Raw genomic sequence first — 19,623 nt, forward strand, 5'->3', positions numbered from 1 at the left:
GTAAATATGTTGAGCTGACTGAATGGAAACAAGCTGAAAAGCGATTGAGGTTGTAATACACGATCTTGAAGGGACAGGGGAATTAATGAAACCAAATGTTGATTGTACAGATGGAAAATGGTTTACCTGCCAGTTGCAGAAGCTGCTAGTTGCAGAAAGTTCAGTAAAGTTTATTTATTTATTTATTTATTTATTGCATTTGTATCCCACATTATCCCACCTCTTTGCAGGCTCAATGTGGCTTACAATACATTTTGAATAGTGGAAAGATGCTAGAAGATAGACATTTATTGTCAAAGAGGGGTCTTTGGCAATATGAAATTAATAAAACAAAATCATGGTATAACAATCAGGAATTGTGAGATAGTTCAGAATATATGTGGACTAGTTGTGTGTGTTCACATTGGTTGATCTTTGTTGCATGCCTTGTTGAAGAGATGGGTCTTCAGCAGTTTGCGGAAGTTCATTAGTTCGTAGATCGTTTTTAAGTTGCGCGGCAGTGCGTTCCATAACTGTGTGCTCAAGTAGGTAAAGTTTGACGCGTGCATTAATTTGTATTTTAGACCTTTGCAGTTAGGGTAGTGTAGATTAAGGAATGTGCGGGATGATCTTTTGGCATTCCTGGGTGGTAGGTCTATCAGGTCTGACATGTAGGCTGGTGCATCTCCGTGAATGATTTTGTGGACTAGTGAGCATATTTTGAATGTGATGCGTTCTTTAAGTAGGCTCACAATGTAAGATATTTTTTGCACCTGGGGCAATGGAGAATTAAGGCCTCTTTTACAAAGCTGCGCTACCGATTCTCTATGTTAAGTTTGCATGCTCAGTTTCACTAAAAGGAGCGTGCAGGACATGCGGGGGGGGGGGGGGGGGGGTAAGAGAGAGTAGGGCAGGTAAAGCGGCGGAGCCAGAGACCGGCGCTGGACAAGGCTTCGGCTGGTGGAGGCTGGGGACCCCCACCAGCAAAACCAGGGGCCCAGAGGAAATTTGGGGGACCCAGGCCCCCGTGGCCCCACGTAGCTACGCCACTGGTGCTAACCAGGCATTTTCAGCAGCTCTATCCGGTTAAGTGTGCTGAAAGTGCCCCGTTAGCCCCAGACAGACAATGTAGCCTCTCCTTCTCATTTAAATCACTTTGACTATCAAGCCCCAAGGCTTTAATCTTCTCTCGCAAATTGGTGGTTATACTACAAGACCCACTATTAATAGAGGATAGAAGGAGTAGATATTCTAGTTAATTCCATAAAGATACTCTGGGTTATTATTGAAAATCACTTGGGTTTTCGTTCTAATGTATCATGCATTATTCAAAAATGTTTCTTTAAATTAAATACTCTCCATTAGTGCATATTTTGACCAAAAAGCACTTTGTATTCTAATTCACTCGATGGTCCTGGGTCACTTGGACTATTGTTATGTCTTATTCTAAGGTCTTCATCTGACCCGTTACTGGTTCACAAAATGCAGCTTATCCTTGTTTTTATTTTGTTAGCTTATTCCCTATACACCTTGTCAGGCTTTATGTTCCACTCAGCAAAATCTGTTGGTAGTCCCATCATTCCGTCAAATTCAGTTCCCTGCTATTTGTTTAGTGTGATTGGTCCCACACTTTGGAATAATTTATGTTACACCCCTTTGCCTGGGTCTGGGGTCCGAGTGGGCTGGAGCCCCTGTGAAGGGCAGACTCCGTCGGACCCTTACTCTCTCGCTCACTTGGCACATGGTGCCTCCACCTGGGGAAGGAAGTGTTAGCGGGTGTGGTTACCCTCTTCTCCTCCAGGAACTCAAAAGTTGAGGTCCAAAATACCTTGTGGGAAATAAGGCTGGCGGTTAGATATGGCTGTCATAGGGGAAACAATGATATACTGACTAGTCCAAAATGACCACTCTACAGGCAGTAGCTTAAAACTCAGTATATATCTTCAACTTGAAACCATAACATTCCAATTGCATAAACTCTCCATCACTTGGTGCAATCTTTAAATAAGTTGTTCTTCCGATATTCCCCAGGGGAACTCCTGTATCAGTGGTATAGCTATGTGGGGCCACAGGGGCCTGGGCCCCCCTCCCAAATTTCCTCTGGGCCCCTGGTTTTGCTGGCGGGGGTCCCCAACCCCCGCCAGCTGATCTCCGGTGCCGCTTCGTTGCCTGCCCTGCTCTGTTATCTCTTCATGTCCGGCACACTCAGTTTCACTAAAAGGAGCATGCAGGACGTGAAGGGAAGACAGAGCAGGGCAGGCAATGCGGCTGTGCTAGAGACTGGCACTGGACAATGCTTCAGCTGGCGATGAAACATATAGAGGGGCATAATCGAACGGGGGCGCCCATCTCTAAGGACGGTCCCGTAAAGGGGCGTACCTGACTGTATTATCGAAACAAGATGGGCGTCCATCTTTCGTTTCGATAATACATTTGGCTCGACCTTAGAGATGGCTGTCCTTAGAGATGACTGGCCTTGATTTTCGCCGATAATGAAATCCAAAGACGCCCATCTCAAAAACGGCCAAATCCAAGCCATTTGGTCATGGGAAGAGCCAGCATTTGTAGTGAACTGGTCCCCCTCACATGCCAGGACACCAACCGGGCACCCTAGGGGGCACTGCAGAAATTGCTCCCAGGTGCATAGCTCCCTTAGCTTGGGTGCTGAGCCCCCCAAACCCCACCCCCCAGGTCCGCCTGCGTGAAGTACACTGCACCCACTACAACTGCTCCAGGGACCTGTATAGTGCTGCGATGGACCTGAGCATGGCATTTGAGGCTGGCATAGAAGCTGGCCAAAAAAGCATTTTTAACCTGTTTTTTATGGTGGGAGGGGGTTAGTGACCACTGAGGGAGTAAGGGGAGGTCATCCCCAATTCCCTCCGGTGGTCATCTGCTCAGTTCGGACATCTTTTCATGGCTTGGTCATGAAAAAAAATGGACCAAGTAAAGTCGGCCAAGTGCTCATCAGGGACGCCCTTCTTTTTTCCATTATCGGCCAAGGACGCCCATCTCCTAATCGCGCCCCAGGCCCGCCTTCGCTACCCTGCCTACACGCCCCTGTGAACTTTGGTCATTCGCACGACGGAAAGCCGTTGAGTTTGTCAAAAAATCGGCTTTCGATTATGCCGATTTGGGTGGCCTTGCGAGAAGGGCACCCATCTCCCGATTTGTGTCGAAAGATGGGCGCCCTTCTCTTTTGAAAATAAGCATGATAGTGATCTGTTTAGTAAGCCGCGCAGCATTGCCAACATCCCATTCAAAGTGAACGGGCAGTGTCGGTGCTAGTGGTTTAGGAAACCCCGGCGTCAGATAGGTAAGAGAGTAATTGTCTGGCGCTGGGCACCTGTGAACTACATTCTGTTCTGACTGCATGAGCTTAATGTTTATTTCTTTTAAATTTTCTTTTGGTATGAATGAGGCTGTTCTTATTTCTCTATTCTGTCTAATATTGGAGTTCTTTTCTGTTTACGGATTTGTTTAATTGTGAACTACTATGCTGTATTTTATGAATAGTGGTATATCAAATAAATTTAGATCATAGACCATGGTGCCTTTCCTTTCTTTTAAATTATTTTTTAATCGTAAACCGCATAGGCGGTTCCCAATATGCAGTCTATCAAGTTATAATAAACTTGAAACTTCATTTACTTTTGGAAACTTGCAAATGTGAAACACATGCATGTTAATGTATTAATAAACTGTCTTGATGTGTATATTGCATAGGATGCTACTTATAACATGAATGGCCCTCACCATGTATATTAAGATTTATTACATAGTGCCCTCACATGTGAGCACATGAATCCCACATTTTACTGAATCCCAAAGGCTATCTGTTTGAGCCATATTCATCTTTCCCTTATAACAGAATGATCTGAAGGCAGCTAAATTTAGGAAGTTCAGAATAATATTGCTTCATTAGGCAGACAAATTTGACAAACGCTTGATTTATTTCCTCAGGTTTGCCAGTCGTCTCTTGCATAACAGCTTTAAGATTTCATTTTTGTCCAGAAGGTACTTTCATAACATTTAGATCAGCTGAGTTATGGTCCTCTACACATCTTTCTAATACTTAGTTGACAGATAACACTAGTTCACTTCATTTTCTCTGGAGAAATAGCCTAATGGTTAGTGCAGCAGCCTAAGAACAGAGGGGAGGAGAGGGAAGGAGAGGGGAGGGGGGACTGGGTTCAATTCCCAATGGAGCTCCTTGTGACTCTGGACAAGTCACTTAATCCGTCCATTGCCCAGGTACAAAATATGTATCTGTATATAATATATAAACCACTTTGATTGTAGCCACAGAAAAGCAGTATATCAAATCTCATCCCCTTTCCCTTCCATCTTTAGAAATGCTTATTTCACCTATCCTAAGCATAAATATTTCCACAACTAGGAGCAACTTGAAGAGAATAAACACAAAAATTCTCCTAATAGATTTCCCTTAGTATCTGTACCTCTTTGAATTTCAGGGGCACACCTGATATAGAGTAGATTCAAAGATTTCCTATTCCAGAAAGCATTTTGTTAAAGGAGTCATTGAAGCTGTATCGGCTGGTTAAAGGATTTATTTATTTGTATGGCCTGACGTTTTATATTGGCAGTTACAGGATTTGTTTTTTGTATGGTCTGATGGTTTTATGATGGCGGTTTAAAGATGTTAATTTTAAAGAGTAGGTTTTAATTGCATGTATTTATTTGTATTGTTTTATTTTGTATTGTTTAAACATTATAGGTCCTATTACAAAGCCAAGCTAACGATTTCGGCGCAACAAATGCGATGAAACCCATAGGAATTGAATTGGCTTCATCACATTTGCTGTGCTGGAATCGCTAGCACAGCTTTGTAAAAGGAGCCCCATCTATGTTTTATTGTAACCCACTGAGATCGTGTGGATCGTGTTGGATATAAGTTTGATAAAGATATAAAAATAAAGTTGAAACTGCTAGATAGTCTTAACTGCAATTTTAAGTTTGCTTAACAGTGCTCTGAATTGGTTTAATTTATTTTTTTAGCAAGGTGATTCTTTCTTATAGACGAAGAAGCCTCTTTATCTCATCTTCATTCATTAACATGAGGTTCCAGAAGGCTCAATTTTAGCATTAGTTCTATTTAACATTTTTTTGGCCCTGTTAACCACATTGGTTCAAGCTTATAGAATAAGCTTATATTACTGCGCGGATGACATTCAGTTGATTATTTGCACTGATCCTCATTTACATAATATTAGTGCTCTGAACACCTATTTGGATACTATAGCAGACCGGCTTCAACTTCACAAGCTGAAACTGAATCCATCAGTGTCTGATGGAATGTGGTGGATCTTGATAGCTGATTTGTAAAGGAATTGTCAGAGTTTTTCTAAAGTTACAGACTCCAAGGTATTATCGTTTATCGTTGATTTCGGCTTGATGTACCGCCTTTCACTAAAACAACCAAGGCAGTTTACAAAGTATCAATTGCCAGAGAGTAGGGGAAAAGAGTTCCAATCAATCATAGTACAGAAAAGGTGGGGAAAATAGGAGAGAAGATAGAAAAGGAGCTCCATTGATTACAACATGCCATGGCAGCCAACTGAGCTTTTGGAGAAGGCTAAAGAGAAGAGATAAGTTTTCAAGGTGGCACAAATTTCATATGTGATTGTTCTGAATGGATATCTGGGAGAAGCAAATTCCAAAGGTAGGGGGCTTGAACAAAAAAGTCGAGTGTCAAGTAGACTCAAGGCGAGAACAATGGACTGGGGGTGGGGCCAGGCAATAAATAGAAGCAGAGCGAAGGGATGGGGTGTAGGGGACAAGCAGGTGAAGCAAGATATGAAGGAATCCCATGATGTAAGACCTGATGTGCAAGTGTAAGAATCTTGTGCTGAATACAAAAAGTGATTGGGAACCAGTGATAAGAAGAGGAGTAATGTGATCACAATGGTGAGCACAAATGAGGATTTGGATAACAGTGCTTTGTACAATCTGGCGATGCTTTAAAGAGTAAGCTGGGAGACCTGAATAGACAACATTACAACAGTCCAAGCGGGTTGCAACAAGGGAATAGAGAAGCACAGCCAGAGTCATCCATGTAACTGTGGAGAGACCAGATAAGTTGAAGAAAGTAAAAACAGGAATGGACGACAGACGAGATGTGTGAGTTGAAGCACAACTAGGAGTGTAGAATAATACCAAGGTAGCACATGGAATTCACAAGATCGATTGGAGAGTTTCTCAAAACAGGAGAGATGTTTGGATGTGACCTATAGTCAGTTACCCGGTGGCCTATAGTCTTTTTTGGGTTGAAGATAAGTTTGTTAAAAGATAACCAGGCATCTATTGCATTATTAGATTGTAAGCTCTTTGAGCAGGGACTGTCTTTCTTCTATGTTTGTGCAGCGCTGCGTATGCCTTGTAGCGCTATAGAAATGCTAAATAGTAGTAGTAGTAGTAGTAATTTGGCCATGTGATAACATGGGATATCTTTGACCAGTTTAAAGATAACCAGCTAACGCTGAATATCACCTTAGCCGGTTATCTTTAAACTGACCAAAAATAAACCAGATATTCAATGCCGGTCACCAGAAATGGCCCGGCATTGAATATCCGGGCTTAGCGTCAACCACGGAAGTTAGCCAGTCTAACTCCCGTGATCTGAATGTTGGACCCTTAAAGTACAATGCAGGAGTTTCCTGTCACATGCATTTAAGGAAAGTTAAAAGATTCTTGAGGTTTTCTGAATTTTTATGTTTAAATTAGGGGTGGACACAGAAGACAAGAAGTAGGGAGAGTTGGCTCTCCTCAAACAACAGAGGAGACGTATTGATGGATAAGAGTCTTTATTGCAAAATATCAAAATCGACTCGACAGAGCAGCCATGTTTTGGCGCCTAAGCGCCTGCCTCAGGAGTCTTATGATGTATGGCTGATTATGAAAAGAGATGTTCTTATCAAAACTCTATACATAAAAGATATCAATCTAACCCAAAGTCGGAGAGGAAATCTCAATGGACTGCCAAAACAGCTTCAATAATACTGGGAGGTTTCATGGTTTCAAATCCTGCAAGACTTCCCCAACTTCCTGCATGGCACAGCTTATGTAGCTGCAGAGCCTGGCCATGCAGGTGAAGAAAAAGGACTTTGAAGTAGAGAGAAAGAAGGGAAAATCTGGAGTCCGAGCTGTTGAGGTAAATGGGGGAGGGTCTGCATTTAAAAAATCCAGGAGGGAGCATGAAAGAATCTTGGTGAAGGCTGGGGAGGGGGCGTAAGAGAATCTGGATGAATGCTGGGGGGGGGGCATGAGAGAATTTGGGTGCAGACTAGGGAATACATCATGGAGAAACTTGGTGAAGGGGGCATGAGAGAATCTGGGTGAAGGCTGGTGAAGGGGGCATGAGAGAAAGAAACAAAAAGGGTGAGAGAGATAGAGAAAGATGAATGTGTTCAATAGGTGAGAACCAGTAGGAAATGGCGAGAGAAATGCTCAAAATGCATGTCGTGATTAATCACAATTAAAATTTTTAAGATTTGTGCTTTCCTAGTTTAAATATGTTTATTGAGCACCTTGAAAACGTAAGTACAATATACAGCTGTATAGAAAATAATATAATATAAGCCACTTTCTTTAATCCATTGTCAAGGATATTAACCTTATACACCTGAATTTTATATATTGTGCCCAAAATTGTGAGCTGATATTTGGGCATCAATCCAAGATGTGCACCCAACTAAATTGGCCATCAAGCCAATTAGTGCTAACAAGCTGATTGGCACTAGCTGGCCTAAATTGGATTTGCGCACATATCTTGCTATGTGCTATTCTATAACAAGGTCACCCAAATCCCGTAGGCTGCAACACAAAAGGGGGCACGGCCATGGGAGATACATGGGCAGAACAGGGGCATTTCTAGAATTTGTGCGCCGTGTTCTAGAAAAACGGGGAGGTGCACCCAAATTGGGCACCTGGAATTACACCTGGTTTCAGCAAGCATAAGTCCTGGTGCTCAAATTTGGACACGGAAATCGGCATTCAGGAACCCTTTTACTATGCAGCAAGGTGAGTGCATCTTTTGGCCACACGCCAGGCCAGTTTTTGTCACGTCTTTAAAGGGTCTTTTTTTTTAAGGGGAACGGAAAATGGACGTGCGGCAAAATAAAAACCAATGCACATCCATTTTCAGCCTTAGACCTTACCACCACCCATTGACTTAGTGCTAAGGTCTCACGTACTACCCGGGCGGTAGGCATGCAGCGCGCATCCACTGCTGTTTATCATTGGGCAAACGCCATGCAGTAGAAAATAGAAAATATTTTCTACCATGTGTTTTCAGCACATGCCAAATTCAGAATTACCACCCGGGGCACACGGTAGCCGGGAAGTAATGCCAATTTGGCGCATGCTGGACGCACATAGGCCCATTGTAGAATAGCATTGAGCGCCAATTTGTTTGGGGCTGATTTTTAAGTGCCAGGCCGTGTTGCTTACATTAAAAGTTTTGGTATCTAAAAGTCAGAACAATATATATAATGAGATCCTCCGGGATCTGAAGATTCAAACTGTATTCATATTACCCCCATTCCTAAAATCCTGAGTAGAGAATAGCCACAGTGTTTGTATGAGTTTGCATCTTGTGTTATGATGAAGTTTTAGGTAGCAAATAATAAGACTATTGAGAAGGTGGTGTGTTCTCGAGATCAGATGTAATTGCTGCATTGACTCTTTCAAATTCTCTTAGGCTGTAAGCTGAATGATATTGTGTTACTGTAAAACTGCTAAACAACGTATACAAGGTAGGGAAAGTTTATCACAAAAAATATATCAAAATCTACACTTTCCTTGCATTAGAATGATACAAAAAATCAGTGTATTGTGCTGGATTTCTAATAAGGAGGAAAAAGAGCCTCACAGAGCTCCTAGACAATATGTCTGTCTACTGGAGCTAAAACGGATCTTAAATTGATCCTCTGTTCATCATTGGCTCTGAAAAAACCCCCCAAAAATAGTTTTCTAATGTTTCAATCAACAGTGACAAAGATAATAGTTCCTTTCTATTGTTGCTTCACAAAATATTAGAACAAAGTGTAAAATAAACACTTATCTATAGCGTGAGAAGACTTCAATCTTTCTTCCTATGGCGCTCCAAGCCAACGTGGCCAGCGTTTCGTAAAAAACTGCTTCAGGGCTTAGATAGCGCTCGTCTTATGAAAGCCGCTGTAGCGGTGGTCTCCTGCATTCAGATTTATAGAAACTGTCCATTTAGATTTATAGAAATGTACCTTTTGATGGATCAATTTATTGTAACACTAAAACAATGGAGGGAGATTGAAAATATAAGTTTTCTGTGGTGCCAGGTGGGTGCTTCCAGTCAGTATTTGAGAATGTTTTATTTTCTTTGATATTTTAGGACCAAGTGAACTCGACCTCAGTCTTATTATAGATTCTATGGATACAGCTGATGCCGAATCAGACTTTGAAGATCAGGTAATGACAATTTTCTTATAATATGACATTTTCCACTTCAGTCTCATTCTAGCTCGCTCATGTAATTTGTGTTTGATGATAGCAGTTCTCTGTGCATGCTCCATTCTGTCTCATCCTGTAGTTCACAAATCCTAAATAATATATGGATACTGAAAATTGCAGAGAACCTCGCTTTTGGCTGTAGGACATTTGGAGTTAAATGAATAAATTTGGCCTCTCATTTCAAAAGACAGTGAACTGCTGAAGCGCACCTTTGCCTCATTCATTCGCATGTGTACATTTGGTTAAATGCACTATTCTTAACCTCTAATAACTGTGCACAGCAATTGCTCTGATAAATATACAGGGGTTTTAAAATTTTTTCTTTATTAAATATTTTACATATATCCAAGCAAGCAAAAAATTTGTACAGAAAATATCATAATATATAAACATAATATCAGGAAATAAGTATACGTGGAGGGGTATAATTGAAATGGACCCCCAAGTTTTGCTGAGGATGTCCTCGCAAAACATTCCGATGGAGGGACGGGGAAACCCATATTATCGAAACAAGATGGATGTCCATATTTCGTTTCAATAATACGGTCGGGGACACTCAAATCTTGAAATTTAGAGATGGTCGTCCCTAGACTTGGTCGATTCTGATTTTCGGTAATAATGGAAACCAAGGACGTCCATCTCAGAAACGACCAAATGCAAGCCCTTTGGTCATGGGAGGAGCCAGCATTTGTAGTGCACTGGTCCCCCTGACATGCCAGGACACCAACTGGGCACCCTAGGGGGCACTGCAATGGACTTCATAAAATGCTTCCAGGAACATAGCTCCCTTACCTTGTGTGCTGAGCCCCCCCAAATCCCCCCCAAAACCCACAACTGTACACCACTACCATAGCCATTACAGGTGAATGGGGGCACCTAGATGTGGGTACAGTGGGTTTGTGGTGGGTTTTGGAGGGCTCACATTTACCACCACAAGTGTAATAGGTAGGGGGGGATGGGCCTGGGTCTGCCTGCCTGAAGTGCACTGCACCCACTAAAACTGCTCCAGGGACCTGCATACTGCTGTCATGGACCTGAGTATGACATTTGAGGCTGGCACAAAATATTTTTAAAGATTTTTTTTGAGGGTGGGAGGGGGTTAGTGACCACTGGGGGAGTAAGGGGAGGTCATCCCCGATTCTCTCTGGTGGGAATTGAACCCAGTTCCCCAGGATCATCGTCCACTGCACTAACCATTAGGCCACTCCTCCACTCTTGAGAATCCATACATTGTTCCAAAGCACCAAGTCTAACTGAATCTAAATTCATCTGGGAAGACAGAGATTGTCCCAACATTACTATAGTTTTCTAAATTTCTCCAAGCAGAAAAACATCAGGTCTTACCTATGCAAAGGAGAACATACTAGACGCTGAGGCCCTCGCTGAAAGTGCAGGCACCACACCTTCACCTGTTGTAACAGCCGATGGAGTTGCCATACCGCCACTGGTAATACTTCCTGCTTCACTCTGCCCACTAAGATGACAAATCGCAGCTCCAGCAGGAGTCTCAGCAGCCGAGAGGGAAAATGCTGAAGTCGATGCCTCTGTAATCAGCCCAGATCCCTGTGCAGTCCTCTCTCACTATGCAGCTGGATCCTTCGGTGGTTCCCGCGCCTCAGGGACAGCGAAACGCTGCTATTCAGAGGTGGAGAAGCAGATGCCCCTGCTCCTCCTACCTGCAGCGTATCCCCTGACGATGTCAGCGTCACAAAGCCCTCCAGCTTGGTCTGTATCAATCTAGGTGTAGAGGTAAGTGCCACGGAAGCCACTGGGACAAACTTCCCATGGTATTTCTTAGGCATACTGAGAAGGACGGAGGAGAGATCACAGTAGCCTCTGGGGTGCTATCTTGCTCTAAATGTACAGGTTTTTAACATAGAAACTGCTGAGGTTAAAAGTTGGATATAGCTGTTAAGACTCCTTGCTTAAATTGCTCTCTGGTTCTCTTTATGCACTTTGAAGCATAGACCACTCATAACAAATGTGATAAAATTAGACAAGTCAATATTCAGCTGGCAACAGCCCACCACAAACTAAAATACAACTGGATATTCTGTGCCAGGTCATATGCAGGCACTGGCACTGAATATCTGGGTCATTGGTAGCATCCGGAAGTTATGCAGGGCGCTGCCAACGATCCATGTTGCCATTCTCACATATTTAACTGGGCAAAGTTAGGGCTGTCTTTTGTGTGGCCCAGCTTGCCCAGTTAGCAATGCAGGCCTGGCCCTGAATATCTCCAGTGCCCGCATACCCCCAGGATCTGTATAGGTCACCCAAAGAGATCACAGATCTGTGCATAAACTAATTAGTCGCTACTATTTGGGTTTCTAAAAAAACAGATGAAGGAGGAATATCAATCATGTGACAATATTATAACAAAAGCTTATGTGCTACATAACAACTGAAAGGCAGAATAGCATCAGATACTCCATTATGCATATTCAATAACGCATCATACAAAACCGAACTCTCGACACTGGATTGCTTAACTGTTCTTTGGCACTAATAACTTTATCGTTATACCACTCTACTTCTCATGCTAGAAATGAACTCTCTACACTTGATTGCTTAACTTTCCCTGTCACTCATGAACTCTCTATAGCAATACCACTCTATTTCTCATGCTAGAAATGAACCCGCTACACTTGATTGCTTAATCTACTCTCCAGCTTATAATCGAAAGACAAAAACGCCTATATTGCGACCTAAATCGGGAGATAGGCGTTTATCTCCCAAAAACGAATAATGTGGTATAATCGAAAGCCGAACTTGGACGTTTTCAACTGCACTCCATCGCGGAAGCGTACAAAGTTGACGGGGGTGTGTCGGAGGCATGGTGAAGGCGGGACTGGGGCGTGGTTATCACCCGAACAGAGATGGGCACCTTTCGCCGATAATGGAAAAAAAGTATGCCTTTGTAGCTAGAATTTAGGGCACTTTTCCTGGACCCTGTTTTTTCACGAATAAGGCCCCCAAAAGTGCCCTAAATGACCAAATTACCACCAGAGGGAATTGGGGATGACCTCCCCTGACTCCCCCAGTGGTCACTAACCCCCTCCCACCACAAAAAATGATGTTTCACAACTTTTTATTTTCACCCTCAAATGTCATACCTACCTCCCTGGCAGCAGTATGCAGGTCCCTGGAGCAGTTGTTAGGGGGTGCAGTGGACTTCAGGCAGGTGGACCCAGGCCCATCCCCCCTACCTGTTACAATTGTGCTGCTTAATGCTTAGTCATCCAACCCCCCTCCAACCCCACTGTACCCACATGTAGGTGCCCCCCTTCACCCCTTAGGGCTATAGTAATGGTGTAGACTTGTGGGCAGTGGGTTTTGAGGGGAATTTGGGGGGCTCAACACACAAGGGAAGGGTGCTATGCACCTGGGAGCTCTTTTACCTTTTTTTTTGTTTTTGTAAAAGTGCCCCCTAGGGTGCCCGGTTGGTGTCCTGGCATGTGAGGGGGACCAGTGCACTACGACTCCTGGCCCCTCCCACGAACAAATGCCTTGGATTTATTCGTTTTTGAGCTGGGCGCTTTCATTTTCCATTATCACTGAAAAACAAAAACGCCCAGCTCACAAATTGTTGAATAAAACATGGACGTCTATTTTTTTCGAAAATACGGTTCGGTCCGCCCCTTCACGGACCCGTTCTCGGAGATAAACGCCCATGGAGATAGACGCTTTCGTTCAATTATGCCCCTCTCTGTCACTTAAGAACCATTTTGTATTTCTCAATCCGGAAATGGCAATCGCCGTTACGGCATTATGTAAGCCACATTGAGCCTGCAAATAGGTGGGAAAATGTGGGATACAAATGCAACAAATAAATAAATAAAATTATATCAGTAGTGAGGCAATTTTATCGGTAGGAGTGCACAGTTAAAGTATCAAATGCCCCAACACCATAAATATATCAAAACCGCAAGGAACCTCTGTAGCGACTCTTTCACACAAGCCATACACTTTTAAGCAGAAGCAGGAGATTAAAAGAGCATGCGGACATATTCAGGACCAGTATCTGAGGAAGATTACGAAACATGGACCCTGTTTTAATTGGTCCGGTTGTTTAAGATAAGTGTGCTACTTGCAAGATTTATATGGAATGTCAAAGTGTGAAAAAATAATTTTAAAAAGTTTGCAATTAAATAAAGCAATAGTAACAAATGTATTAATCAGCATAACCGCTGTAAGTTTGGAACCAATGATGAGCAGAAGTGAGCCACAAGTGTACAGGCTTGTGTGAAAAGAGTCGCTGCTGAGGTTCCTTGCGGTTTTGATACATTTATGGTGTTGGGATATTTGACGCTTTATGAGTTTATTTTGTTTGGCAGACTAGATGAACTGTACAGGTCTTTATTTGTCATCATCTACTATGTTACTATGTAAAAAAAAAAAGGGTGAAGGAAAAGGAGGACATGGAAGACCAGCAATAAGATGGATTGACCCAATCACAACAACATTACATTATATTATACAGGGCTTCTTGTCCGCAAATACCAAAGCTTTTAGTTCATTGTAGGTAACGATAAGAATCCAAAGAGGTATAACTCTAGAAAATACATTAAAACCTTTAAATTTTCACGATAAGCAGGGGAAAAAACCATCCTATATAATAAAACTCACCCTCAACGTTCTGAGGACACTGACGTCACTGTCAGGTCCTCTGGGCACTTCCTTCCGCTTCGAAGCCTTCATGGTGGTGAAGCCACCAAAACCACTGTGTTGTGGCCCCACCCTCGCGTTAAACGTTATGACGTCGAGGGCAGAGCAATGGCGTCAGTGGCTTCACAACCAACGAAACAGCAGATTGAAGGTGGCGTGCCGAGGTCCGCAACAATGGCGGTCAGTGCCTTCAGAACGCCAAAGGGGTGAGTAGGGAGGGGGGGAGGTTCGGAAGGAAACCGTGCTAGCGCCCGTTTCATTTGCACAAGAAACGGGCATGTTTTACTAGTTACATTATAAGGAGTACAAACATGAAAGTCTAGAAAACTTACTGCTTACTATCCAAAGTTTTTTTGAAATAAAAAAGTTTTAAAAACTTTCTGAAATAGTTGATTGTTTCTTAGCAGGTGGATCTCAAAAGGAAGGGAGTTCCACAAAGAGACAATCTGATAATACAAGGAAGAATCAAATAGCTCCTTAATATAACAATGAACCGAAGGACATTTTATTAACATTTGGTTACTGGTTTTCATAATATTAATAGAAGTATGATGTAAAAGTTCCATTCCACTAGATGACATAAATAGGGTGGTATATGCCAAATATTAATAATGAATGAGGAATATAAATCTAATTATCTCTTCCTGTAAATAAATATTTGATTACAAAATGAAGAGATTAATTTTCTGTAATCAACACAGTCTTGAATTTATCAATTAATAATCAAAGAAATATAGATATAAATATGTGAAAGGTGCTCAGTGATCACCGGTGGTCACAGCTGATATAGCTATAAATTGTTATTAAGGCTGTTAACCCCCCTCCCCCCCCATTCAATCATTGCACCAATCTTGATTTCATTATTATAAGATATTAAAGTGAAATCTACTTATCTGATTGACCAAATAAAACCCAAATTCTCACTAGAAGCTCACATGACTAGACTGAAACTATCATATTTCAGCCATATTACGTGATGGCCAGAGTCCCTAAAAAGCAACTATGCCCGGAGAAAATGAAGATGAGTACTGGAGCCGATTCCATTTAATATGTTTGTGAGAGTCATTGCTGAAGGGTTAGAAGGAAAAGTTTGCCTTTTTTAAGATGACACTGCCAAAAGCTGGTGTGAATGCCGGTGCCTAACTAAGTTTTTTTCGAAACCTGGCCAAGTCTGCGGAGGTTCTCCTGTGGTTAAAGGTCTCTGCCGTTTGAGAAAGAAAAGATAAGTGTGGATGTTTTCATTATGCGTATCTTTGGATAAAGATAAAAGATGCTGTTTTACTAAGCGCCTTTTTTGATAAATGTTTTGTATTGCAAATGCACATTAAAAAGTTTCTAGGGGTGATACTATGATGATTTGCGCCACAACCATTGTTCAATAGAATATGGAACGCTGAATTCCTATGGTGTGAGCAGCAGTAGTATCTGATGATCCCCATAAAAATTGATCCATACCCTACTTAGTCTGATGAGGGTGACATAAGATTGATTTCATGATACTCATGTTTGGAATCTCTAGAAAATATTTAGAATTTCTATAAAAAATTCTGAGGCTATAAAACTAACATTTGAAGCTTTATGTTTGGGACACTATCCAGCTTATTTTCGAAAGAGAAAAACGCCTATAGTGCGACCTAAAATGGGAGATAGACGTTTGTCTCGCAAAGGCGCCCAAATCGGTATAATCGAAAGCCGATTTTGGGCGTTTCCAACTGCACTCCATCGCAGAAACGAATAAAGTTGACGGGGGCATGTTGGAGGCGTGGTGGAGGCGGAACTGGGGCGTGGTTATCAGCTGAGGAGAGATGGGCGTCTTTAGCTGATGATCGAAAAAAGAGGCGTTTTTAACCACGATTTTGGGTCACTTTTTTGGACCCTTTTTTTCACGAACAAAAAGTGCTCCAACTGCCCAGATGACCACTGGAGGGAATCGGGGATGACCTCCCCGGACTCCCCCACTGGTCACTAACCCCCTCCCACCAAAAAAACCCCACTTTAAAAACTTTTTTTCCAGCCTCTATGCCATCCTCAAATGCCGTACCCACCTCCGTGACAACAGAATGTGTTCGATCCTGTCACAGCCTTTCCCTGGGTCAGATATGGCTCTCGGGTGCAGTACAGGGTCACATCAGCATTGCATTGTGGTGGGTGTAGGGTATTGGGCTCCGTGATTTCATTAGCTTGTGTTACAGTATCACGATGTTGGTAGTTGGTAGGCTCTTCTCCCATGGTGCTTTTCCCCCTGCCTACTGGGTCAGAGTGTGCCCTGTTGTGTTTCCTGTTGTAGTCCATGTGGTAGTGGCCATTTTTGTAAGCCAGTTTTAGTTCCCTTTCCTGTGTTAGCCACGTTAGAGAACTTAGTTCTTACCTTGAATGTGGCTGAAAGAGGGCATTGTACAGCTTTCTGCCAGCTCTGACCTACTGCTAATCTCAGTACCAGGGAGACTCGTTGCCAGTGGGGCACAACCTCTGATCTGCAGTTAACTATGAGTAAAGGCGGTTATTCCAATAAAGGACGTTTTTGGAGAAATTAGTCTTCAGGTGTCAACTGGTGTGCCAATGTTATATAGCAGCAACCAGTCCTAGAGGCCTGCATGTATGCAGGTCCCTGGAGCACTTTTAGTGGGTACCGCAGTGCACCTCAGCCAGGTGGACCCAGGCCCATCCCCCCCACCTGCAACACCTGGTAAATGGGAGGCCTCCAAAACCCACTGTACCCACATGTAGGTGCCCCCTTCACCCCTAAGAGCTATGGTAGTGTTGTACATTTGTGGGTAGTGGGTTTTGGGGGAGGGGGGTTAGGAGCTCAGCACCCGTGGTAAGGGAGCTATGCATGTGGGAGCTTTTTCTGAAGTCCACCGCACTGATCTAGGGTGCCAGTTGATGTCCTGGCATATCAGGTGGGCGAGTGTACTATGAATCCTGGCCCCTCCCACGACCAAAGGGCTCGGATTAGGACGTTTTTGAGCTGGGCGTTTTTAGTTTCCATTATCGCTAAAAAAAACAAACGCCCAGGTCAAAAAAGTCCATTTTTTCGAAAATACGGTTCGGCCCGCCCCTTCACGGACCCATTCTCGGAGATAAATGTCCATGGAGATAGGCGTTTCCGTTCAATTATGCCCCTCCACATATATTTTTCTTGTATTCAAGTCCCCACATATAAAATATATGCTCCTTTAATTGGGATGCCTAACTAATGGCAGTTGGTTGCATAAATGACACATTTTTTGTAAATGGGAACATGCCTGACCCGTCCATCCCCCTCCCATGGCCACACCCCCTTTGATTATTAATTGATAAATGCAATAGTGTGTTGATTATAGAAAATTAGTCTCTTCATTTTGCATTCAAATAAATAAGAGTGGTGCAATACCGTAAATAATCTGGAATGCAATAGTGTACAATTTAAACTGTGCCCTGGCCTCAACCGGTAGCCAGTGCAACATCATCAGCAGCAAAGTGACTAATGCAAATCTGCTAACTGAGAAAATCAATCGTGCTGTCTCCGCAGACAAATAGAAGACAGGACGTGCTGGAGAAAGTCAATCTATGTGGTCACCAGCAGTCAGCTTCAACTTGATGACAATCAGTTAATCAATCAATATATTAACCACCTTTATGAAGGGAATCATCCAAAGCGGTGTACAGCAGAAGCAGATTGACATAAAACTTACAATTTTGTTAAGAGCATAACAGTAAAATGACCAAATGTAAGCTTAAATATAATCAATGTAATAACTTGGAGATGGAAAACTGAATCCTAGTAATAGGATTCCATAATACATGATACACTGAACAGCATTGTAAAACAATTAGACAACTAAAATATGATAAATATCAGCTGAATATAAATGATACCATAATAGACAGCATGCAAAAATATTCATATTGCAGAGATAAGATAGTCACGATGTCAGCACAATACAAATAAAATATCTCAATAGACACACAGAACTTGCGTTGAAACCTCTTAATATATAGCTGAGGGGTAAGTGCAGGTGAGATATGTAGATGAGACAAAAGGGATAGTAGAAAGTTATTGGACTAAATAGTTGAATGGCTAAACTGAAGACAAACTATATGTATATGCAACCTACTCAAGCATTCCTGGATGATTGTTAAACTCTTAGGCAGTGGCGTACCAAGGGAGGGGGGCGGTGGGGGTGGTCCGCCCCGGGTGCACGCCGCTGGGGAGGGGGGGTGCCGCGGCGCGCACCTGTGGGCTCCGACTTCGCTAACTTCGCTCGTTCGCTGCAGCTCCCTCTGCCCCGGAACAGGTTACTTCCTGTTCCGGGGCAGAGGGAGCTGCAGCGAACGAGCGAAGTTAGCGAAGTCGGAGCCCACAGGCGCGCGCCGCGGCACCCCCCCCCCCAGCGGCATGCTCCCGGGGGGAGGTCATTTCGCCTGGGGGGGGGGAAGGTGTCATTTTGCAGGGGGGGGGCACTGCACCCGGGGGGGGGGGTGCATCGGCGATCCACCCCGGGTGCCATCCAGGCTAGGAACGCCACTGCTCTTAGGGTTAGGCATCCATACCAGGATTTACAAAAGGTGTTGTGTCTGATGAGCTGGGCGCAGGCCAGAGGGTTTTGCCACCACCTTTCAGCTCCCAAATAGTTCAACAACAAAAATCCACTCACACACTGGGGTTTCTTTTATAAAACCGTTTAACTGTACTAACAGAGAAAAATGAAAGGTCAAAATGAACAGTTCTCATCAACAACAACATCAGGAGAAAATCTGGTATAGTAATGTGATACTTCTTCAGTCTTTGTCTTCTCCACTACTAGTTACTGTCTCGCACCTAGTGGGTTCCGTCTCATCCCACCTGGCAGAACAACCTGAGGCTGCTGTCTGTTTTATCACAGCAAACAGACATCCTGCTGGGCTTTTCCCCAGCCACCGAACCTCTATTATCCTTGCTACACTCTCTGGGGTTCCTCTCTCTCACCAGAGTCTTCTTTCTTTGGACACTGCTCCTGAGTAGAGTTAATTCCTGTTGTGTTTTTATGTAGCAACCCCTGTTTCTTATGCAAGATGAGACACACCCCCTTAGCTTCACTGGTCCTGGTGGGGTTTGGGCTACCAAAGACCACACTTACAGATAAGGCAGATACTTTTATCCCATTCAACCCCCAACCCCATTATAACCAGATGTCAATCATATTTTTGTAACAACCATAACTCTTCTACAACTGCATTAACTCTCCAGTTCTCCCCCCAAATAATGGAGATGTTTCTTCACTGCCATCTGCTGGATCTCCCCCTCCCCCCACAGACTAACCGTTACTGCTCCTCCTCCTCATCCGTCGGCAGGGACAGGTCTCTCACTTAGTAAACCCCTGGAGGAAACCCTCAAATCACACTCCCTTCTCCTTCATTTCACCAGGGGTTACATATAGTTGAATAAGATATAAGGAATTGGTCTAAATTGCAGGGTATGCAGCACACTAGTCCAGGTGCAAAGTGAGT

At 43.3% G+C, this 19,623-nt stretch overlaps 1 protein-coding gene across 1 annotated transcript in view; it reads left to right on the forward strand.

The window, feature by feature from the left end:
- The window catches only part of AK5 (adenylate kinase 5), a 346,160-nt gene that overhangs the window by 179,537 nt on the left and 147,000 nt on the right, over nt 1-19,623 (forward strand). Inside the window, exon 8 of the mRNA XM_030207788.1 lies at nt 9,368-9,444. Within this exon, the coding sequence (XP_030063648.1) occupies nt 9,368-9,444 (77 nt within the window). The remainder of the gene's footprint in view (nt 1-9,367; nt 9,445-19,623) is intronic.

This window comes from Microcaecilia unicolor, chromosome 6 (assembly GCF_901765095.1).
Source record: "Microcaecilia unicolor chromosome 6, aMicUni1.1, whole genome shotgun sequence".
In the NCBI taxonomy this organism is placed as follows: Eukaryota; Metazoa; Chordata; class Amphibia; order Gymnophiona; family Siphonopidae; genus Microcaecilia; species Microcaecilia unicolor.